The sequence below is a fragment of the Eubalaena glacialis genome, chromosome 1 (genome assembly GCF_028564815.1).
Source record: "Eubalaena glacialis isolate mEubGla1 chromosome 1, mEubGla1.1.hap2.+ XY, whole genome shotgun sequence".
Lineage (NCBI taxonomy): Eukaryota > Metazoa > Chordata > Mammalia > Artiodactyla > Balaenidae > Eubalaena > Eubalaena glacialis.
In genome coordinates, this window is record NC_083716.1 from 236,261,298 (window position 1) to 236,286,118 (window position 24,821).

The 24,821-nt window shown below is 47.3% G+C and overlaps 1 protein-coding gene across 1 annotated transcript in view; it reads right to left on the reverse strand.

The window, feature by feature from the left end:
- Window positions 1-12,740: 12,740 nt before the first annotated feature.
- Window positions 12,741-24,821, reverse strand: part of ASB18 (ankyrin repeat and SOCS box containing 18) — a 95,718-nt gene continuing 83,637 nt past the window's right edge. Inside the window, exons 7-8 of the mRNA XM_061191389.1 lie at window positions 13,674-13,787; window positions 12,741-12,926 (exon numbers count right to left, since the gene is read on the reverse strand). Of these exons, the coding sequence (XP_061047372.1) occupies window positions 12,741-12,926; window positions 13,674-13,787 (300 nt within the window). The remainder of the gene's footprint in view (window positions 12,927-13,673; window positions 13,788-24,821) is intronic.

Genomic DNA, 24,821 nt, shown 5'->3' on the forward strand with positions numbered 1-24,821 from the left:
CGCCAGCTGCGAGCGCGTGGAGCTCGAGGTTCCCCCGCACCCCACGCGGGCCTCGGCTCCAGAGCCGGGGTCCAGGCGTCCAAGGGCGCAGGCAGGGGTCCTAGTTCCTTTTCAGAATAGCCCCGGAGCTTGGAGTGGGGAGTTCGTGAGCACTGAGGGTATTGGATCGCCTGACACCTTCGTCCTGGAAGCCCCGCGCCCGCGCTCACCACGCATCTCCCCGGGAGCACCCAGCCCCGGCAAAGCGGATCCTCAGCGGGGACTGAGTCCGTCCACCCCGGAGCTCCCAGGCTGGGAGGAAGAAGCATCGGGCGGAGGCCAGGCCGGGAGCCGGCCCGAGGGCTGTAGTTGCGGGGCCGAGGCCTCGGGGGGGGGCCTGGCCGCCGGGGGAGTAGCGCCCGCATCCTTCCCGCGGGGCTGGCTCGGGCCGCGCGTCTGGGGGGCCGCGCGAGTTCACGAACCGCAGGCCCGGGAGCACCGGGGAGGGAGGCGCAGGCCGCGCGGCACTTCTCACCTGCCTTTATCTCTACGCATCTGCCCCCTCGGATTCCCGCGGCCCCACCTTTCGGGGACTTCAAACGCGCCCCGCTACCCGGCGCCCGACTTTCATCTCCCCGCACAGCGGGCACTGTTTGCGGGACTTCACAGAGATGCTAATCCCGGGGCCGCGTAAACGGCGGCCCGGGAGGCGGGCAGAGGGCACCGAGGGGTGAGGGGGTGCGCCAGCCTGAGCCGGGGGCCTTGGGAACCGCCGTACTGGCAACCCTCCTGGAACGCCCGGGTCAGCTACTGTCCCCCCGCCCCCCCCACCCCGTCCCATCCCGCCCGCCTTATCCGGAAGGCGCCGGACACACTGTGACGGTCCGGGGCCGGACACAGCCGGCGTCCAGTGGATGCGGAAGTAGGAAGCGACCGATGGCCGGGGCTCAGCAGTGCGCCCTCCCAGCTTCCAGCTCTCGGGAGGAGTCCGCGTGGCCCGGGAGAGCCCGCCAAGGGACTCAGGCTGGAGCCTCTGGGGACTCCTGGGCCCTCGCAAACCAAGGCCCCAGCAGCCACCCCTCGATGGCCCCGACCCCCTGCAGGGGTGTTGTCTGTTAAAGAGGACGAGGTTTACCTAGAGTTCATCCATTTAACCCTTTGGAAACCACACTGGAGGAAGCGAGAGAGTGTCCGGATCAACTGCCACCACAATCAAGGGCGCTACTCCGACTTCAGCTTCTACAGGGACCGATAAAAAGCAGAGGTGCTCCCAGGCGGAACTGCCTTTCTCCTTTCTCCAGAGATACTTGCAAAGCAGAGCCCGGATTTCCTCTGGTTACTGCCCCCTCCGATTAAGAAACTGTGACCCAGAAAGGATATCACCGGACAGGGCAGGGCACTGGGTGTAAACAGAGGGGAGAGATGTTGGCTAAATGTGGAGGGAGAATTAGGACGGCCTCTGTTCCTCGTAACGAATCCCTCCCGTGGATTTCTGGGGGAAAGGTCACTGTAAAAAGTTCGCTTATCAATAAGCTCATCTGGGAACCTCAAGGGTAGGTATGTCTGTAACTGAACAACCCAGCTCCACGAGGTTTTCCCAGAGGACGGCTCTGACTCTCAGGGGAGGATTGACTTAAATGACAGATGTTTCCCATGGGAGGACAGGAGACGGTGTGGGCTGATGGAGGTGGGGAGAGAGCCGTTCTATTATAATCAACCATTAAATGGAACTAACTGTAGATGTGCAAGCCACTTGAAAAGGTAACCAGGAACACTTCACTTATAATAGGGCACCCAACTTACAGAAGCATGGAAGAGAAGAGTGCTTACCCCCAAACCACTGGGGTGGACCCATTCCACATTGGAGGAAAATTCCAGTGTAGATCTTTGACTTCTTGTTTGAGGGGCTTGAAAGCCACCAAGAACCAGAGCCCATGAAAAGGACAGTCAGTAGAGGCTGGCCACAGGACTCAACTCCCCCTTCCTTGACACTCAGACTCCTTGAGCCCTCACCTCCCCAGGCTTCTTTGCTCACTGACCTGAGGGTGGGTGTAAGTCATGGGCCACAAGGGGGTGAGCCAGCTTTCTGGGCATCTGTGTTTGCCAAGCTGGGACAATCCACACTGTTCCCTGGTTCGATCATACACACCCACTGTCCTCATTGCTCCTCGTCACTGCCTGAGAAGGTTGGAATCGTACCAGGAGGAGGGAATCCTTGTTTGTAGGTCTCTAAACAAACCTCTAAAACTTGCCGCCTCATGTCCCCCAATATACAACCCCTCCTTGGTGGTGACTGCAGAAATAATTGGAAATGCTGATCTCCTAGGCCTCCGAAGCAAAAGAATTTCTTTGAATTTCCTCCATTTATCATCTGAAAATATACAGAAGGCTCAATTTGCATAAGTTTGCTACCAACAATTGTATCTCCCTTGTGGGTGCAGCCTGAAGTCCCCAAACTTTAGAGAAAGAAGGAACCAAGAACCAGGATAGAGAGCAGACCTTACCCCCCCCACCCCATGTGTTTTCATTTAGGGACCAACCTGCTTGAGCATATGCAACCAGACAGGAAAATGAAGGAATGAGGAGCGCAGTTCTTCGAGACACAGTGGGAAAAACCCCGAAAACTTTAGAATGCTGTCCCCACACCTCCCTAGGGGACATTTCTGGGTTTTGTAGGAAATGAAAATATTTTGCACGGGCCATGTTGCCCCTTGTGTGTGTGGGTTTGTTGAGAGAGTGTTTTGTTTTGTTTCTGAGCGACGAGCAGAGCATTAAAGAAAGGCTGCTCATGTCTCGGTATCTAGTCTTTATTCTGCACGATGACACCCCTGGGAGGGGAGGTTATTCTCGTAGCTCCTTCACACCCATGTACTGAGGTGATTTCCACCTGCAGGGGACATTGCCACTGACACCAGCAGAGGGGCTCCGAGGCTGCTTCTGAAGGCTCCCTTGGGTGTCCCTTGCCTGCTCTGACCAGGCCACAGCAGAGCAGCCACTGAGGACAGTCACAGACCCCATAGCAGGGCAGAGGCGAAGGCTCAGTGAGTGGGCTCCTTCAGGCCGTCTGCCCCTCAGCTCTCCTCCTGAGCATATGAGGCTACCTCATCTCTTGGTTGTTATAATTTTCCCTCTGTCCTCAAGTTTCTCTCAGGCCCACTTAAACAGCAAACAAAACGAAACAAGAAAACCCCAAAAGACTTAAGAGATGAGAGACTTCTTAAAGTTCAACTTCATTCTTACCCCCAAACCCTTAAAATTCGGTTCGTTCAGTATATTGTAAGTTATTTGGAAACTTATACTTTAAAATGTAAAGAAATGGATAATTTACTGTGGAAGCAAATTTCACATTGACATTTTAATTTTAATAATCTAACAAGGTTATTTAATATCTGTAAACAGAAGTCAAATAAGTGTTATATATTAATAAATTAATGAGAGAACGACAGGAAACAGTTTTATTTAAGACTTTGAAATTTCAAAAATATTAGTGTGAAAAGCACCTTGGGTGTGTGGAGCACTCGGCGATCTAGAGTGCCGCCTATGTGTCATGAGGATAATGGCATCTGCTTTAGGGCCTGTTTCGGCTCTGCGGTTCCAAGGGGACCGAAGCGGGCTCCCCTTCTGCAGAATTAGAAGGGCCGGGGAGTCTACCTTTTTCATGTCTACAACTGCACAAGAAAAAGTCCCAATTTCTTTTCATTATAAACGTCTAGGCTACAAGAGAAGGCTTTGTCACAAATGAGGGGGTAAAAATCAGACTTGCATGATTGCGCAAGGCCTTAAGATATACGATCAGATTTTGGACGTGATCATAGAAAACCCACACCGTCTCTCTTTGAAATCCATGTAAGGTTCTCCTAGTTCTGTGATTCCTCCTGAGCAGGGCCTAGAAGCGGAAAGGATAAGAAACCCTCTGACACCTGGGCCTGAGGGGCCTGGGTGCACCGCTGAGTTCACCCCGGCCTCAGTTTTTCCATCCGCGTAATGGGCGGGAATGCCGGCTCTGTCTCATCAGCGGCCTGACTGCATTCCTAAAACGCAGATAATTAACAGATTGCTTATGTCACGGGTGGTCTGAACTAGATCGCGTAGCACGCGGTGGCAGGGCGCCTGGCCCGGAGCGAATGCTCGGGAGGGTCTCTAAATTGCAAGCACGCCCGCCAGCCCCGGAGCGCTGCAGGTGCTGGGTGGACGCGGGGCAGCCAGGGCGGCAAGCCTGTGCGCTCAGAGCGAGAGTATCAATTTGAGGCAGCCTCTGATCTCAAGACTCTTGAGCACTGAAAACAAAGCACCGGCCACCAATGGATCAGGATGCGGGCCGGTATTTAACGACACACGAGGCCTCCCCCGGGAGGAGAGAGGTCCCGAAGCGCCACCCCTGCGTCGGCGCAGCTTGTCTCCGACAGTCGCCGGCCCCGGAGCGCCCCTCTGCAGTCGACCCTCATCACCAAGTTTAGCATTAGAAGGGCGCTAGGCACTGCCTGCCCAGGGAGATGACTTCTCTGTCATTTCAGATTATTTTACTTTAAATAAAATATCTGTAAACTGTGTTCATGTGCTAAACGAACAAAGCTCAAATACACTCCTCTTTGGGGAGGGGGTGGGCAACCCGAACACTTTGGCGTCTTGCTTCCCCCCAAACTCCATCTCCCCAGGGCCCCCATCCCGATCCCACCGCTGGAGTTTCGAACCCCGTGGGGACGCTGCGGGTGGACGAAGCTGGGGGGCGGGGCGCGAGCTGCCAGCCAAGGACCAAGGGCTGACCCGCCCTCTCCGCTCGGCAGCACTCCATTCTCGCTGCAGGACCCTGGCTCGACGGCGCCCCCTGCGGGCCTCGGTCGGGATCGGCCCCTCGGAGCCGGGGAGCCGGGCTGGAGGGTCGCCGCGTCAAGGTCTCCGCCGGGACTATTCCCTCGCACTCCCAGACTTCCGTTCTCTGAGCAGCCGGGCCTGATCTCGTTTCAGGTGTGGGGGGCGATTTTTACCGCACCCCCGGCTTGCTTTTTTTATGAAAAGGGGCAAACATCTCCAGTTTTAATGTGGCCCAATTATCTCGTTGGCACGACTTAAAATGTCTCTCTTTAATTCATTTCAATCTAGTAAATATGCTTCGGCAAGTAGCTAATTTCTTAGGGCTGTCTTCGCCTCGTCGTTTGCATACAAAGCGCGTCGGAAGTCGGCCCCATCTCCCCGTGCACGGGTCACAGGCAGCTGGGCCGCCTCCTGGGGGGCGGGGGTTGCCTGAGCTCGGCCCGGGAAGTCGCAGGCAGTGGTCAGCGATAGGGCCGGGAGCCGGCGGGGCGGGGGCGGGGGCGGGGCACCGGGGCGGGGAAGGGGACAGGCCCCCTCCCCTGGCCCGCCACTGCACCTCCCCGAGCCCCCTCCACTCTTATCTCCGGGAGGGGGCGCCCCTTGGTTGCCACGTGGGCGCGAGGGTCGGGGGCGCGTTTATCCCCAAGTGCGTTTATTAAATCGCGTCTGGAGACAGATGAACGCGGATACAGGGGCGGATATCGCAGCGCTCCGTTGAGCAATCTTCTGGCTTTAAATTCCGAGTAAAAGTCTCAAATATTCCCGGGTCAGGGGGGCGCTGTCTCATCAAAACCACTCTCGTCCTGAAACTGCAATGCAGACATTAAAGTGCAGTATTTTTCAATTAGAGCTGACGAATTCAATCAAAATTCCATAGATTAGGATGAAATGAGGCATGGGTCATTTACAGGGGAATTTAATTGCCGAGCCATTAGACAAATAGTATATTTGCCATTCCCGCGTTATCCATCATTTTCGACATCAATACCGGGGCCGCATCTCCCCGTCCCGCAGCCGCCCGGCGTCGGCTGTAAACACTCCCTTCCCTGTATCTTCTGATTATATCTGATTTCATTTAGGGCCATGGGGGATTATAAATGTTCACGCAATCAAGTTCATTAGGACTTCAAATCGCATTTCTGATTGGGATCGCTCTGCCGCTGTCCTCGGTGCGCCTTTCAAACCCCAGGACGAGGCTTTCAAAAACATCTTTTTGAATTTAAAGCTTCACATCCTTTTGTCTTCCGACGCCCCCTCCCGCCTCCCCCCGGGCGGCCTTGCGCTCCTCTGGCCTCCTTTGCGGGGGAGCAGCCCTGAGCCCCGTCGCCCTGGGAGCGGGGCTGGACCCTCACGCCCCCAGGCTCGCCTGGAGGGGGGGGGGCACGGCGGGCTGGCCTAGCAGGTCTTCCCCCCCCCCATTAGATCCCCCTCCAGGCCCACCCGGAGAACCTCCCCCGCGCGGCCACGGGGCACTCAGGATCCGGAGACCTGGGCCGGGCGCGGGAGGACCCGCCCCGCGTGTTAGCGGATCGCGGGTGGGTGCGGACCCCCAATCCCTTACCCCCGGCCCCGCGCCGCAGGTTGTAAGTGGAGCTCCGGGCGTAGCTGAGTCACGCGGCGGTAGGCCCGTGGGCAGCTACTGGACCCGACCCTGGGACCCTGAGGACCGACACCCGGAACCCCTCTCGGGCTGGGGTCTTTCACTCCAGAGACTCGGGTTGGGGCCGTAGCCTGCGGAGCAATTCTCCCTTCTTATTAGTAAACCCAGGAAACAAAGGAGCCGACTCTTCCGGGGAGAGCTCTCGACAAGAAAGGCTCAAGATATCCCTTCCAGCGCAGTTGAAAAATAATAGCGTAATATTAACTGCTTCCCATAAAAATACACTTTCACAGAGATACAGTTACAAGAAGAAAACCCTCATTTTACCCCCGTACTTTGTGCTCCTCGCTGTTAGCTGCCTCAGTAATTTAATTGGAATGAAACGTGAGAAATGTGTCATTTTTGAAGAATTTATGCATCACTTCCTAGAAATCTCATTGTGTTAACTAGGAGCCCACTGCGTTCTGTTTAGAACCCATAATCACATTTTTATGTGTCTGTACTAGGAGTTAATGTGACCTCCTGTTTTTAGCAGATAAAAAAATGTTCTTTTTCCATGACATCTGCATCAAACTCCGGCTTGCACAAAGTACTAGAAAATCCTGTTTCCCCAATGTTTCCCCAACTTACCAACTTTTTTTCAGAGCAGGGAAAAGATATGTGAATGGGAAAAGTGCCTACCAAATGAAAAATTACACACCGAATTAAAACCCTGCATTAAACATAGTCGACAGCAAACACTGCATTCTCAATCATGTTTATTGCTTACAAATTGCATTACAAAGAAATCTACTCTTTTTATTGGAGTGATTAAGCAGAGTGTTAGGACTGCAGAAATACCATTCTGGAAGATTAGATGAAGGCTGAAAACCCAGCTAGTTACATTGCAATGGTGAATGTATAATTTTGTTAAAGAACACGTTGAACACATAAATGAGGATTGGGCTGTCATTATGGCATCATAAAAGAGTCAACTTAAAATTATATTTATTTATAAACACATTGCCTATAAAACGTGCATACTTAATACAAAGGAAGTAAGCAAACCCATAATCAATATTTTAATTACGGATTTTTAAAATTATAGCAACATAATTCTATATGATATGTCACGATTCTATAGTTTTCCTATACTCTCCTCCCCTTTATCATGTGAGCTAAAATCTTGTTTTCTTCTGATTCTGGGGAGAGCCGGTTGGTGGGCCGGGTAAGACCGTTTGCTTATGGCGCCACCTGCAGGACTCCATGAAAATAAGTTTCAACGCTGGAATCCTCCCGCTGGGCTGTAGGAATTGACCTCATTCAGGCTTATTTTTTAGCAATTTAATGAGATTAATTTTTGTTTTAAATCAGAACGATACTGACAATTTCAAGACAAACCCTGGAGTTTGAAAAGCCGACTGAAAGCCAAAAATAAGACGCGACCTTGATCCTAGTTGAAACTTTGGGACCCCTGAATATCCCAAGTGCACATAGAAAATTTGACTAAGGAATAATTTATTCTTGAAATAATGGAATAAAAGATGCAATATTCCTGGTTTATCACTTGGTCCTTGGGCAGCCCTTAAAAGATGACAAGCACTTGGCAAGCTAATAACATCCGCAATTGCAGTGATTAAGCTCTCTCTCAGATGTCCGCGTCAGGACCCGTCACTGGAGCAGACCCGCTCATTCTCCAAGCCTGTATTTTACACCGTTTTTGTAGAGGGTTAAGTGTTCTTTGCAAAAGTTCAACAGCCTGCCCCATCAACATGAAAACGTAAGGGTTATTTCGGAGACGGAAATTGTGGTGATTATATACAGTTACTGGGATTAGCAAATGCTTCCTAAAGAGTCAGTGGTTTTGATTTTCTTCAAAACATGCGGAATGGATGATTGTCATGTAACTTAAAATTAAATGGATTTAAAGTACACTAATAAGAGAAGCCCAGTGCCGCCTTCAGAATTTGAAACATGACACATCACACCGTGCCATGTCCGTGCCCTGCCTGCCTGTGGGCTGTGGGTTGTGTCTGGCCATCTAGCTGTGCTGTGGACATCTTGTCCTGTCCAGGGTATGGTCGGGATGGAAAGGGGTGAAACTTCTCAGGACCATTGTTGGCAGAGAACCTCATGTGTGTATTTTTGAATTCTCCGTGGTCCGATGACAGTGTATAGTCAAAGATACTCAAAGTTTGAGGGAAAATATTCCTCTGCTATCTTTTTCCTTTTTAGTGGAAACATCATCTACTCTTTTATTACCTTCTGAATTTTGAACCATGTGAATGCATCATTAAACACTAAATTTAAAATTTAAAAAGTTTAGGTCTTATGGAATTGAGTTTATGTAATATACTCAGAGAGAAAAATAATGATGTTTAATATGAACTGTTTAAGAATGGAAAACACTTTTACCCTTTAATAAAAGAAATACCAGGGTATGTTTTGTTCACTGGAAAAGAAGACAGACAAGATAATTCTAGCTGCAAAGCAGAATGTGGTTTTGGATGTTTTTCTCAGCTAACTTACTTCTCTCCCTCCTTCCTACCTTTTCTCCCTCCCTCCTTCCTCTCGTCCTTCTCTTAGTCTTGTCCTTCTCCTCCCCTTCTCCCCTCCTCCTCTTTCTTATCTATGTGGAATTATGCAAGTCCCCTTCATTTTAGAACTTCCTGCCACATGACCCATAGGGCAGAGCTAGACAGTCATCAATACTACAAATTTTTTCAGTTATTTTATTTTTTGCTTAACAAAGCAAATTGCTAGCAGTAATTAAATTCTGAAAAACTAGGAATGAATTCCATCCCATTTGATGGTTAAGATAACCCCCAAACCACCATACTTGCCATTTTTGTCCCATGCACTCATGACCATACATCAGGAATCATTTTCAGCACATCTGGAGCCACTAGAACCCGGGTGATTCAGAACTCGTTTCTAGTGCCAGTTTATTTCCTATTTTTCTGTGCAGCAGTCACGTGCCTGAGTTGGGGGCAGGGTAAAGGGCTTGCTGACATCTTTAGAGGCCCTGTTCATTGCTCTGTTTCTGTTGCACATGGGTCCATGTTACCAAGAGCGCTACTGTACTGGAGGTACTGGAGGTACTGGACCCACTGCATATGGCCAGCGGGGGAGGGCGGAGTGGGTGCTCATGGGGGATGTCATGTGAGTGTGTCACGATGCGTGTGTTGGTGAGAGAGGCTGCAAACTGCCCACACTGCCACCTGCCTTGGGAACAGGGGCCCTCATTCGATGCAGAGGTGAAGCCAGAGAGAAAGTGGAGAAAGGGGCCCTTTCTCTCCACACCTCCCCTGATGTGCCCAAGTCTCTCCAACAGCCTTGCTAACAAGTTGGCCTTCTTGGCTTGGCTGTGAGCTCCACTAGGACCCTGTCTTGTTGGTGGTGGTCCTGAGCCCTAAGCCCTGGACTCCACCCCCAGCAGGCTCGGGCAGGGTTGGTTAAAGGAATGAACAAATGACTGAATGGATGAGTGTATGGTTTATCCCCAAGGAACTTCATGGATTAGCTCTACCTGGGAGCATCTGATTTTTAAAAGAAAATTCTTTGCGGGGGGGGTGAAATAATGAATAAGAATTCCACAGTGGTGGTGTTGTTTTTAAGCTGTAATTCGGGGAAAAACATGTTTTTGAAAAATGTAATAATTGGTCATTATTCATGAGATTTTTAGAAATTTAAAGTCAATGTGTTTTAAAAGAGTTCTACTTTGTTCCAGGACTCCAAAACATATTTAAAATTTAGTGCATTCAGAAATACAACCTGTTTTCTAAGGAGGAGCGGGGTGGGGGGAGAGGGGAGGCTGAAGAACAGGCTGTGTCAGGCAGCAGGCTCACTCAGATTCTCATTTGCAAAATCCCGTGAGGACAGGGCTCCTTAGGAGCTGCTGGGGCTGCATTTCTTGCTGTTTCCGCCTTTCTCATTTTTCTCATAAATAACTTTGCTTTGCTTTTCCATTTTTACGGTCTTTATCCCAATATCAGGCTATTTTCTTCTCCTAATAATCAAACAATCATAATAAGAGAAGGAACCATTTATTGCTTTCCTTCTCTGGGCCGCCTCTGGGCCTAGGGCTTTGCACTCTGCTCTCAGTAGGACCAACCAGGGGCAGGGGCATCACCCAAGCTCGTCAGCAACGTTAAAGTTGGCCGACCCACAGAATCTGGGGCCCCGCCCCAGACGCCAGTGTCAGAATCTGCCTTTCAACAAGACCCCTTCAGACTGGAGAAGCCTGCTGCCCTCACGGAATTATCTCACTGAGTGCCAGCCCAGTGAGAGAGGTGTGCATGCTTTCACTTCCCAGCTGAGCAAACGGCAGCCGATCAGGTTAGATAACTGTAACTGTTCTCGTTGCTCAGGAGCAGCCTGGATCTGAAGCCCCACCTTTGGGGTGTCACCATGGGTTCCTACCCGGCCTCTGGTGTGCTGCGTCCCTCTCCAGGACGAAGTGACTTCCTGGAGTCTCACTGGCATCACACCTGCTCACCTGCCCTGTGGCTCCTCATAGCCTGTGCAACGAAGTTCAGAATCCTTGATCTGGAAGCCAAGACCCTCCCGACTGGCCTCCTTCCAGTGGCCAAAGCATAGGGACCCTCCCCTCCAGGCAGATGGATCACCGTTCCTCCATGGTGTGTGTACTTTCCTGCACCCCTGCCTTTGTTCAAGTTGTCCTTTTGATCCAGGGGCAGCTCCTGAATGTCTACGTGGGAGGGGCTTGGGGAGAGCCATCTGCCTGGGGTGAGGGTGTGTGGGATCTTGAACCATGTTTACATAGTTTGGGTGAGATGTCGGTCTCAAAGGGCAGGATGTGGGTGCGTCAGCTGAAGGGGGATGCTCTCCTATCCCTCCCTTGGCCTGACCCGCTGTGTTGAAATCTGACCATCCACCAAGCCTCAGCCGGTCTACTCCTTTCGTGACGCCCACCCTCATTCTTTTCACCTCCACAGTGGGCTTCGCTCACAGACACAACATCCCACCTTAGACTGCAGTTATCTACTGGGGTGTGGAACCCCCCTTCCACACTGCAAACAGTGGGATGGCATGCCCGCCCTCCTGAGGTTCGTCCCAGCGGCACCTTGCACTGGCTCAAACTGGAAAAAATGGAGCCCCTGCTTATCCTCAGAGGATGAAAATAAAGAGTCCTTGTTTTAAAAGATGGTTTTTAATAGAAAATGTGAGGTCTAGTAAGGCCAACAGATTGGGAGACGGTTATCAATGAAGAGATAGTTTATTAGTCACCATTCCCAAGAGAAGGGTCACACCACACAGGGAAGCACCAGGGTTGATCAGGAAGTGGGGGGAGGGGACGTGGGCAAGAGCCTTTATTGTGGTTTCCATGGAAAGGATAGGCGAGGCAGGATACACAGGCGTAGGACTGGCTAGTCTGAATGACTGCAGTGGGCTCCAGGGCAGAGGGGCTGGCCTTGGTTGTCTGGCACTGGCTCTGGAGGGGTAGTGGGCTGGAGCTCGAGGGAGGTGGTAGGGGAGTGAACTCTGGGTTGGTTGAGTTGTATTTGAAAAGGATGCCTGGGGGCATGTTGTTTACTATCTCTAGGAGTTGGCTAACCCTGGGAGGGGCAGTCCCTCCAGGGTCCGAAAGGCCCCAGATGTCGAAGCACCAGAGTACAGAAAATAAAAGACACGGTTAATACAGTCCTAGACCTTTAAGAATGCTCTCCTATTCTGGATGCTCGGGCTGAGCTGATGGCAACCTCCACGAACCTGTGTCTAGCCCTGGCATCTGGCTTCCTGGACTGTTCCCCACAGCGGGATCAGCTGGGGTTTGGTAAGGCTGTCGGACAGAAGACTCGCATAGGATCAGAATGTCCGGCTCACCACCCCTCTGATGTCCTTCTAGGGGCCTCTGGATTGTGATGCGCTAGGAAGCACCAGTGGGGTCCTGGGCAGGGGCTCTCGTCACGGAAGCAAGTGTCCTCGCTCAGTGTGTACGTCTGTCATGTTTGGGGGACAGAGTCTTTCCGAGGGGCCGAGCACTAGGAGGGGTGGGATGTTCCCCTTGAGGCAGAGGGTCTGAAGGCCGGGGGAGGGGCGGGGTGCAGCTCGAACGCTGCTAACGCATTGCGGGCGGGAGACAGACCTTGGAAAAATACGTACACCTTTTAGTTCAACCTCTGTTGAAAGGTACTTTCTGATACAAGTACTATGCTATTCACAGCTTCAGTCCTTACGAGCAACCCTGAGAGGCAGAAAGGGCCTTTACTGCCAATTCCACGCCCAGGTGAAGCTGAAGCTGGGTGAGGTCTGTGCACAGGGTGAGTGCCAAGTGCCATCCAGGGCCCCTCCTAACCCTGGAGCCTCCACAGACGAGCACAAGTGTCTTGGTCCAAATCTCTGGGTTTCAGTGCAAAACCCCCTCTGGCTCCAGAAGAAGGTAATTTTGCAGGGACTTTGGCAAGGGCAACTGGGGCACGAGGTAAAAGCACTTTCTGCCAAACAGTTTCCGAATGGCGCAGCGGCAGAGATGCTGCAGACAGCGTGGGGTGTAGGCCAAGGCAAAGAGGGACTCGTAGAAAGGCTGGTGCACCTGAAAGGAAGGCGGGGGGACGTCAGTCTGGGCACATGGAACCGACACACGTCTCTCTCCCAGACAGAAGAGCCCTGACGGCACAGGTGATCCTTTCATGGCTACTGATGCGGGACAACCCTCCCCGAGAGGGTCCGGATACTTTTCTAAAGTGCAGCTCCTGCCCAGTCAGAGGGAAGTCTGCTTTGGGTGATTTCAGATACTATGGGTAACCTCCTAGAATTCCCCTCTGCCCACCCCCTTTGTAGAGCACACTTTGTTGTTCAGTAATCTGCACAGGACTCAAGTCAATGAAACATAAGGGGACATTTTCTAGAGGCTTCTAGAAAAAAATTTTCTCTCTTTCTTAATTGACAGTCACCTATGGACATTGTTGTGTGTGGATGCAGTGCCAGCAGCTCATATCTTAAGCCGTCAGAGAAAGAAACTGACACACGGGAGCCAGGACCTCCACGGCCCACCCTCCTCTGGACAGTGGTTACTGGAGCCCTGAGCTTCTTAAGCCAGTGTGGGTCGGTTTTCTGCTCCTTGCAGCCCACAGGACCCCAACCAGAACCACAGGCTGTGTGATTACTGAGCCTCCAGAAGAAAAACAGACACGCTCAGGTATGCCCCCAATTTGCCTTTCTCTTCCCTTCTCCAGATGTTTTCTACTTACCTGGGTATTAGTGCAAAACTCCACACGTGGGTGAACAGGAACAGACAACAGTCTTGTACTAACGGGGGAAGAAGGGGCAGCTTCCTCACCTGAAACACTTCTTCAGGGATCACCTCTTTCCAGGACTCTGACACGCGGAGCTGAGGGTAGGAGTTGAAAAGAACCTCGAGGACAGCGGGGGCTGGCGCGCAGGTCTTCAGCACCTGGTTGGAAATGGTGGGAGGCACAGTTTGGGTGGGCTGGGTTTTGGGTCCAGGTAGGAAAGGGTGGGGAGACAGGAGGGTGTGCTTGGATCCCACTGCTGCCACTTCCTGGCTGTGTGACCTCACTCTCCTCCCAGGGAACAATAGCAATCCCAGTAACAGTACAATAGGGTCATTGTAGGGCCCCAGGTGTTAGTGCACAGGTAAGCACAGGGCAGAGCTCTGTAAGGGGCTGTCTTATCATCATGAAAAGTCGGGGCCAAGCGGTATGCATTCGAGTTCCCAGGAGGAATATGCTGATGGCCGGGCAGGCTCCTTTGGCTCTGGAGAGCTGCTCAGAGAAAAGGAAATAAGCTCTGCTGGGAGGGAATTTGGCGCATGGATGGTGTTCCCAGTTTCTTACTTCGATTTTCTAATGTGTTGGGAAATTGGGGGAGAAGAATTGCTTTGCTGTTGCATTTCTTCTCCACTTGGCCTTTCCGTTTTATTTTCAGAGTCCGCACTGGCAAAGAATGTTTATTTTCTAATTTGCAAAGTCTACAGTTCAAGTCCATCAGCTTCAACATAAAGACGGAAACAGTACTTGCTTTTTAAAAAATAAACTTTTGGGGCTTCCCTGGTGGCGCCGTGGTTGAGAGTCTGCCTGCCAATGCAGGGGACACGGGTTCGAGCCCTGGTCTGGGAAGATCCCACATGCCGCGGAGCAACTGGGCCCGTGAGCCACAATTACTGAGCCTGCGCGTCTGGAGCCTGTGCTCCGCAACAAGAGAGGCCACGATAGTGAGAGGCCCGCGCACCGCGATGAAGACTGGCCCCCACTTGCCACAACTAGAGAAAGCCCTCGCACAGAAACGAAGACCCAACACAGCCATGAATAAATGGATAAATAAATAAATAAATGAAATTTTTTTTAAAAAAATAAAAAATATAAACTTTTTTGTTGTTGTTGTTGTTATCAAGAAGTTTGAAAGTACACAAAGTAGACTGAATAGTAGGGTAAACCCTCATGTACCCACATCAGTTCATGGCCAATCCTGCCCTATCCATACCTCCAGTCCCCCTCCCTAATGTTATTTTAAAGCAAATTCAGTGTATCATCATTTCATCCGTAAATATTTGTGTGTCTCTTAAAGGAAGTTTAGAAGAAATGCAAACACAGTATCACTGTAACAGCTGAGAAATTAACAATAGTTTCTTAGTATCATCTAATATATAGTCAATGTTTTTTTTGTTTTTTTATTTTATTTTATTTTATTTTTTTTAATTTAATTTTATTTTTTATTTTATTTATTTATTTTTTTAACATCTTTATTGGAGTATAATTGCTTTACAATGGTGGGTTAGTTTCTGCTTTATAACAAAGTGAACCAGTTATACATATACATATGTTCCCGTATCTCTTCCCTCTTGCGTCTCCCTCCCTCCCACCCTCCCTATCCCACCCCTCTAGGTGGTCACAAAGCACCGAGCTGATCTCCCTGTGCTATGTGGCTGCTTCCCACTAGCTATCTATTTTATAGTCAATGTTTAAATTCACAAATTTCTCTTAAATGCCATTATATCAAAAACAGTCATTTGTTTGTTTGAATAAGAATTCAAATAAGACCAACACCTTTACATTGGTTGATATGATGTATTTTCAGGTCTCTCTTTTTTGTTTCATGTTGATATATTTGTTGAAGAAACTAGGTTATTTGTCCTGTAGAGTTTCTCACTGTTGGGATTTTGCTGATTGTATCCCTGTGGGATGCCGCTCTTTCTCTGCTTTCTGTAAATTAGTAGTTGGATTCAGAAGCTTGATCAAATTCAGATTTGATTTTGGGGAGGGGCAGGGCAACTTCATTATTCTCTGTTTGTGAGGTTTAGGATTTACCAAGTGTTGTAGAATTGTTCTTTTTATTTCTTGGTTGAGAAAACTGAGGTTAAGCAATTTTTCTAAGGTTAGGCACCAAATATCTACAGTAGACAACAGTCAGAGCCAATGGCAAGCCTGGCCTGCATCATGCTCACCGGTGCTCCTTGAACACACCCAATATGGTTGCTCCCTTTACAGCTTACCTAGCTTCTTTCAGATCTAACACCCCTTTAAGACACAAGAAAGCAAAATTTAAAAATTTCACATTTCTTTGTTCAGAGATAACCACTGTCAACATTTTGTATATACTAAGGTTATGTGCATTTAGACAAGGAATTAATATATATAACAAAAGTGAGCTAGTGCTTTGCACATTATTTTGAAAATTGATTTATCAAAATAGATTGTGAACAATTCAAAAATTATAAATGAGCATTTAAACATCATTTTTAGTGGCCATAAAATATTGTATGAACATATCATAATGAATTCAATGAATTAACTACTATAAGTTGCCTTAGTATTTTTTTATATTATAAACAATGAACATCTGTGAACACAATTCTATCTCTTTCTGCCCCCAGCCATTGTTATTTAGATTGCTTCTACTGCATTGCTGGAAGTAGAACTGCAGGGTCGAAGGGTGTGTACGTTTTAAGGCTTTTAAAACATACTGTCAAATTATAAGTAAGTTGTTACACTTTTTAAAGAACTGAGTATGAGACTGCCTCTTTCTTCCTACCCAGACCATCTCATTAATTATTTAAATCTGATAGGTAAAATATGGAATGTTTACTTTTGGCTGACCATTTGTCTTTCTTCTTTTGTGAATTGCTAAATTATGTCTTTTGCTCATTTTTTCTACAGTGTGTTCATTTTTTCCATTGATTTATAAGTACACTTTATTTATTAAGGTTATTTTTCAGGTAGAGAATCATTTTTGCAAATAATGGTATTTTCTCCTCCTCAATATTAATATTTCTTATTTTTCTTGTCCTATTACATTGGCTAGAGCGTTAAAATTCAATGTTAAATAGCAACATTGATAGCAGGCATCATCATCTTAGTCCTAATTTTAATAGGATTGTCTCTAACATTTCACCATAATCTTGGGTATTAGTTTCACATAAATACTCTAAGTTAAGGAAATATCTTTCTATTCCTAGGTTACTACAAATTTCAGGATTTATTTTTTTTGCCTTTTTCTAACCAAGTTGATACAAAAAGGTTTTCCAATATTAACCCATTTTTGCCTTCATAAAACAGACTCTATTTGGCTATTCTTCCAAATAGAATGGCAGATTCAATTTGCTAAGATTTTTGCGGCTCTCTTGATAACTAAATCTGGTTTACAGTTTTAGCTTTTTGAGCTATTATTGTCAGGTTTTAATATCACTTTATGTTAACTTAGTAAAACCATCTGAGAAAACTATCTTTTTAATACTCTGGGAGATTTTGAAAAGTAGATAATTATTGGAAATAAGAAAGCATGACGGACCTTTCATTTGAAGCTTTTAAGCCTAGCCTTTAGTTGTAGGTGATAATTTAACATTTTCAATTTCTTTCATGGTTACTGGCATATTTTGTTTTGATTTCTTCTTGGCTCAATTTTGTTCACCTATATTTTCCTGGAAAAAGAAAAGAAATTTAGCATTGCATATGTATCAGTCAGGGTTCTAACAGGAAATAGATGGCATACTCGATATAGGATTATTCCAGGAGGGTTTATTGATACAGGGCTTATTTAGCCAGGGGAACCACAGGGAACAGTGCATTGATATAGAGTTGGCAGCAGAGCTATTTCCACTCCTGGGTCTGCAGAGTGAGAGAATGGGGTGGGTGATCCTTGGCTGGGGACACACAACCAGCCTGAAGCTGAGAGGGCGCCAAGTGGATACATCCTCTGACCTCACTCTCCTTCCTCCCCTACTTCTGGGACACTGCACTGGTGAAACCCAGGAAGCAAGGGCCAGGAGCCTTGCAGATGTGCCCATGCAGGTGGAGAACAAATCTGGACGGGGGCGTATCTCCACTGTATATAGGAATAAGCACCCTGTCTCATTTGAGATTCACTATGATTGTATTTGCTATTTTTTTTCATGTTTAGTCTTGCTGGAATTTTGTCTATTTTAATTTTTTTTCTCAGGAAACCAGCTATTGGATTACATTGATTAGTTCTCTTTAAAAATATTCCAATCCATTACTTTTTGCCTTTATCGTTATTAATCCCTTTCTCCATTTCTCTTTCCAGCTCCTTGGATTGACTGCTCAGTTAACTTGACAATATGTTTTCCCCTGAGTCACAATAAAGCAATTTTTAAAGTGCTATGGATCTTCCTTTGAACAGAGGTGTGGTCAGAGCCATAAGTTTTGAGGCACAATGTTGTCACTGTCTTTCTTTTTTAAACAGTCTGCAATTAAATAACTATTGACGCAGTATTCATTTGGGAGTGTGTGATGAAATTTTCAAAAAGTTAATTTTTAAAAATTTTTGGCCACACTGTGCCTTGCAGCTTGCGGGATCTCAGTTTCCCAACCAAGGATTGAACTCGGGTCACGGCAGTGAAAGCCCGGAATCCTAACCACTAGGCCACCAAGGAACTCCCTAAATTATTTTTAAAAATTAACTTTTGCTATTAATTTTCTGGGGTATTGTATTCTGACTTTAAATAATGTCTGATTTTGAAGTACTAGAAGTTGTATTCTGTTTGACGGTTCAAAGTTCAACATGTATGTGTCACATTTATGATTTGAAGCTTCTAAAATTTTTTCCCCTGCTTTATCTATGGGAAAGACTGAGATATGAATTAAAAATCATCTAGAATTATTATTTTTCAGTTACTTTCTCCATTTTAACATAATCTTTTTTTGGCATGTAAGGTTCTTAATGGTTCTCTCTTCACTATGGACTGTATCCTTTATCAATGTCGAGTGAATCTTTTCTTCTCATTTTGTGTACTTCCCTGGGATTCTTCTACATTGCATTTTTTTTTTTTTTTTTTTAGTGTTCACTTTTGTGATTTTTTTTTTTAATTTTATTTATTTATTTATTTATGGCTGTGTTGGGTCTTCATTTCTGTGCGAGGGCTTTCTCTAGTTGCGGCAAGTGGGGGCCACTCTTCATCGCGGTGCGCGGGCCTCTCATTACCGCGGCCTCTTGTTGCGGAGCACAGGCTCCAGACGCGCAGGCTCAGTAGTTGTGGCTCACGGGCCTAGTTGCCCCGCGGCATGTGGGATCTTCCCAGACCAGGGCTCGAACCCGTGTCCCCTGCATTGGCAGGCAGATTCTCAACCACTGTGCCACCAGGGAAGCCCCTACATTGCATATTGATATCAGTACATCATTTTATTTTCAGTTTGTTTTTGCTAGAATTACCTCTGCCCACTCTTTAATTCTAACCTTTTGTTTCACGTTGTTTTAAAAAGTGTTTGAGAGTCTCTACTGGTAATAGGGTAACTTAAGAAATTTGTATTTATTGTTATAGATAATCTATCTGGTTTTACTTCTATCATTTTATTCTTTACGATTTTTTATGCTTCTTGTTTCCTTTGTTGTCTGATTTCTGTTACACAGGTTTGTATTTTCTTTGTATTTATCTTTTATATATTTACAAAAAAATTTTTTTTTTGGCTGCATTGGGTCTTTGTTGCCTTGCGTGGGCTTCTCATTGCGGTGGCTTCTCTTGTTGCAGAGCACAGGCTCTAGGCACTCGGGCTTCAGTAGTTGTGGCTCGTGGGCTCTAGAGCGCAGGCTCAGTAGTTGTGGTGCACGGGCTTAGTTGTTCCGCAGCATGCGGGATCTTCCCAGACCAGGGATCGAACCCATGTCCCCTGCGCTGGAAGGCGGATTTTTAACCACTGTGCCACCAGGGAAGTCCCTATCTTTTATATTTTGGAAGTCTATATCTTATTTAAAATTTTACTAGTGGTTACCTTCAGAATAAAAAAATATTAACCTATATTTCTCTAAACATCAAAATAGTATCTTCTGTGCTCTAGATGTACCATTATCCCTTCTCTCACATCTCTTAACCAATTCTTCTCCCTCCTTAGTAACATATGAAGTTTGTGTTCCAGATTATAATTAGTACAAGATCTTATTTTATGCTATATATCTCCTTCAGAAATAATTTTTGGTAGTTGCATTTAGTTTTACCACCTGCCTTACAATTATTTAAGTTGTCTCTATTTTAACTGTATTGTTTAAGCCATTCATTCCGCAGATATTTAATCAATTTTCTACTAGAAGTTAAAGATTGTGTTATGTTTGTGTGATAACAAAGGCAAGCCTTGGCTTCACAGAATTTTACAGTCCCAAATGATACAGTCTCAAATAATAGTAGTAGTAGTAGTAGTAGTAGTAGTAGTAATAAAAATAAATGTATAGGTGCCATAGTACTATGGTGAGGGAATCACCAGGTGCTAGAAATGACACCTAACTCAGACCTAGATTTGCAACGGGGTGGTGAGTTGGTCAAGGAAAGATTTCTGGAGGAAGTGACATTCAAGCTAAGACATGGAGTAGGAGTTAAAAAAGGTGTGGAGAGTTCTGAGGACCAAAATGTTCTAGGTGGAGAAAACATTTACCAAACTTGGGAGGTGAAAAGGAACAAAAAATATTGGCTGTGGCATGGAGTTTGACACGGGGAGTAGTGAGAACTGGGACTGGAGAGGAAAGCAGGGTCAGATCTAGAAGACCACTGTCTGCCACGATAGGGAGGCTAGACTTATCTTGAGGGCACCCAAGAGCCCTTGAAGGATGATGAGTGGAGGAGTGACAGGGTCAGGTTTTAATTTTAGAAATGTCACCATGGCTACAGTGTTGAGAAGAGTTTCATGGGGCCATACTGGAGGCAGAGAGCCCAGTTACGAGGATATTTTTGCAATCTAGCGGAGAGATGGTGGTGGCCTAAACTCAGCTGGTGGCCAGGATGGAAAGAGAAGAAAGATTTTGAGAGATATTTAAGAGGTTGACCTGAGACAATCTGCAGATTGACTTTCCCATTCCTGAGACAGTCTTTCCCATCACCTCTTGGTCAGCTGGGTACTCCCATCCCATCTGGCCTTTTGTCTCCACTACTCCACCCAATCCGCCCTCGCCAAGAGTGCCCGTGAGCAGGCTGCATCTGGTGGTCACGGCTCTGCCTCCCCTCGTGCTGTGTATCAGCACATCTGACACAGCTGATCATGTCCTCACTTTGATATGTTCTTCTCTTGGCTTCCAGGAAGCCACACTTCTATTCCTTCACCTCCCTCACTGCTGCTTCTTCTCAGTTTCCTCTGCTACTTTCTCATCTCTGCATCTTCTCCCTGCTGGAATGGCCTTGGATTTAGTCCTCATTCCTCTTCTCTATTTACTCTCCCTCCCTGGTGATCTCATTCAGCTTCCTGGCTTTAAATACCATCCGTATGCCACCAGCCCTCCAAAGCGTTATCTCCAGGTCAGTCAAACCTCCCTCCCAAACTCCAGGCTTGAATATCCAACTGCTCACTTGATATCTCCTTGTGGCTGGCTCTATCTCACACTTAACATATTGGAAACATAAATCCCAAGTCACCCCCCAGCCCTGGACTTACTTGCCCCATAAGCTTCCCCATATCAGTTGATGGCACATCTCACCTTTCAGTCTCTCAGGCTAAAAGCCTTGGAGTCATCTTTGACTCCTCTTCTCTCATATCCCACAGCCCATCTGTCAAGAAATCCTGTTGGCTCTACCTTCAAAATATATCCAGAATCAGACCACCTCCCTTGTCCACGCCACCGTGATCCCTCAGGTGGATTATGGTCACAACCTCCTAAGTCATCTCCCCACTTCTATTCTGCTCCTCCTAAAGTATGTTCTCAACATGGAGACCACAAGGAGCCTCATAAAATGTTAGTCAGGCCATACCCCTCCTCTGCTCAAACCACTCCAATGGCCAAAGTCATTGCAATGTCCTACGAGAGCCCACACAGTCTGTGCCCCTCCCCCACCTCTCCCATCTCATCTCCTGCTACTGTCCCACTGGTTCTCTCCACCTTCAGCCACACTGCTTCCTCTGTTGTTCCCCACGTGGATCAGGCTCACTCCAGCCTTGGGGCCACAGACTCCTGGCTTGTCTGCTGGGCTGCTCTTTGCCTAGACATCTGCTTAGCTGATTCGCTCACCTCTCTCAAGTCTACTCAAAAACGACCCATCCTAACTACCCTCTTTAAAACGCACTGTCTCCTGTCTTGCTTCTCCTCCCTTAGCCCTTATCATTTTATTGGCCCATTTATTATGCTCGTTGTTTAATGTCTGTCTTCCCCCTTAGAATGTAAGCTCCATGAGGGTAGCAATAATTTTTTCCCCTGATTTATTCACTCATTAGGTATCCTAAGCATCTAGTATGTTGTTAGCAAATGGCTGGTGCTCAATAAATATTTGTTGAATAAATAATGGAGTAAATAGAAATACTTTTTTCTTTTAAAAAAATGCATTAGGAAGGCATGTCTTATGAGCCCTTGATATCTAAAAGTGTCTTTCTTTTGCCATCAAAATGAAAGCTATCTTGGCTGAAACTAGAATTCTAGCATCCAAACCTTTTCTTTAAAAATCTGTAGACGATCTTTCATTGTCTTACAATAACACTGCAGCAGAGAAATCTGAGTCCAGCCTGATTTTTATTCCCTTATGAATAACCTGTTTTCTGCTTGGATACTTTGCAAGCCTTTTTCCATGCCTTTTTAAACATTTTTTTTAGAATGTATATAGGTATGTGTCTCCCATCACTGATTTGCAGAGAATATCCATTCAACTTCTCTATGTTAAGATTTTTTAGTGCAGCTAAGTTTTCTTCTATTATGTCTTCTTTGATTATTATTTCTGATCCACTGTTGTATGTTCTTCAATAATATCACTTATCTGTGAATTGGCTCTCTGCTCTTTGTCCTTTACGACCATCACTTTTTTTTTTAGTTTCTTGGCTTTGTTTTTTCTTTTGCACTTAAGAAGTTCTTTTTTTTTTTAATAACTTTATTTTATTTATTTTTATTTTTGGCTGTGTTGGGTCTTTGTTGCTGCGCGCGGGCTTTCTCTAGTTGCCGCAAGTGGGGGCTACTCTTCGTTGCAGTGTGCAGGCTTCTCATTGTGGTGGCTTCTCTTGTTGGAAGCACGGGCTCTAGGTGCGTGGGCTTCAGTAGTTGTGGCACAAAGGCTCAGTAGTTGTGGCTCGGGGGCTCTAGAGCTCAGGCTCAGTAGTTGTAGCGCACAGGCTTAGTTGCTCTGTGGCATGTGGGATCTTCCCAGACCAGGGCTTGAACCCGTGTCTCCTGCACTGGCAGGCGTATTCTTAACCACTGTGCCACCAGGGAAGCCCCAGAAGATCTTTTAATATTAGTCCTTTGTAGTGAACATTGTGGTTGACTTCCCAACACTCCAAATGATTAGATTAATTCAATCATGATAATTCTATTCCACTCATCATTTAATGGTTTGGGGAAGGGCAGGTTTAAGCCAACTGGGGCCAATAAAACGCAAAGAAAGACTTCCTCAGGGCTTCTAGAGAAAACAGCTGGATCTGAATAGGAGGCTGGTTGGCCCAGTTGCTGGAAGCCATTTAGGGACCAAGAGAAGGACCATTTTGAGGGCAAGGCTGACTTACTGAGCTTGAAAGGCATCTGGTTCTTTGATGATGTCACTGAGACTCAGAAACCACCAATCCTGAAGCCTGTGCTTCTTGTTATGAGAGATACAAGGGAGGCTGGAACCAAGTCAGGCAGGGGCTGCCTGGTGGGGCTGTGACTATGAGAAAGAGCCGCCTGGGGGTATTGGAGCCATGGAGATGCACGTGCTGCTGTAGAAGCTACCTAAGGTGGAGGAAGAGGGGGAGAAATACCTTGGCTTTTCCCCCTCCCCCTCCAATTTCCCATGGTGTCTCCCTTGGCTGAACCCAATCAGAAGCCAGCTGATATGGGACTCTGTGTTAGCTTGAAGGGGCTCTGTGCCCTATCAGGATGCAGAGCAGAACACAGAGACAGCAGGGACTGGATCTGGGGGCACACATGCAAACAGCACAGCACCCTCACTTACATCATTGATTTGATTTTTTTAATGAATCAGTTCTGCCTTTTACTTCCTTTAATGTGTAATCTGACCTACCACTGTGCTCTTGCTTTCTTGGTATAAATTTATCTCCATCTTCCTTTTCATGCCATTCTATTGACTCCTCATCTTAACCTGTCTGGTTTTATGGATTTAAAGACTAGATCTTCTTGCATTCCATAAAGGATGGCACACAGGGCACACAATTTTTCAGATTTTCTTCTGGATCTTTTTTTTTTTTATAAATTTATTTTTTGGCTGTGTTGGGTCTTTGTTGCTGCACGCAGGCTTTCTCTAGTTGCAGTGAGCGGGGGCTACTCTTTGTTGTGGTGTGCTGGTTTCTCATTGCAGTGGCTTCTCTTGTTGCGGAGTATGGGCTCTAGGCACTCAGGCTTCAGTAGTTGTGGCATGTGGGCTTCAGTAGTTGTGGCTCACGGGCTCTAGAGCGCAGGGTCCGTAGGTGTGGCGCATGGGCTTAGTTGCTCCGCAGCATGTGGGATCTTCCCCGGGCCAGGGCTCGAACCTGTGTCCCTTGCTTTGGCAGGCAGATTCTTAACCACTGCGCCACCAGGGAAGCCCCTCTTCTGGATCTTTTGATGAGAGGTACAGATTTCGTCTCTCCTCTCAGGATGCTATCTCACTTTTCTTCTTCTGCCCTTCCCCACAATGAATCCATTAATTTTTTTCTGTATTCATCTCTGATTAAGGTGAGATCCAGACATGAGGTCTGTCAACATGCAGGAGAAGTCCATGGTCCCGTTCTCTGTTCACCTGTGAGATGGTGGAGGGGCAAAGTGGAGGAAGGCTGGCGAGGGCGATGCCCAGCCTGGTGACCTGTGCTCCACCAGGAGGCCTCTTCTTCCCACCCTCCCCCCAGCAAAGTAGCAGGTTGCTATGGAACTCAGTTTCCTCAGTTTGCACCTCTGCACTTTACTGCATCTCCCACGATGCACTGCACCTCCACAAGCATCCCCTACTGCCTGGTGGACTTAAACTATTTGTCTGTAATGTCTGCCTGATTGCCTGAAAACTTAGGGCCATGGAGCAGAGCCGCGTCAGCCCTTCCTGACTCAGACATGAGATCTTCCTGTTGGTGCTGTGGATTTGCTTTCTCCC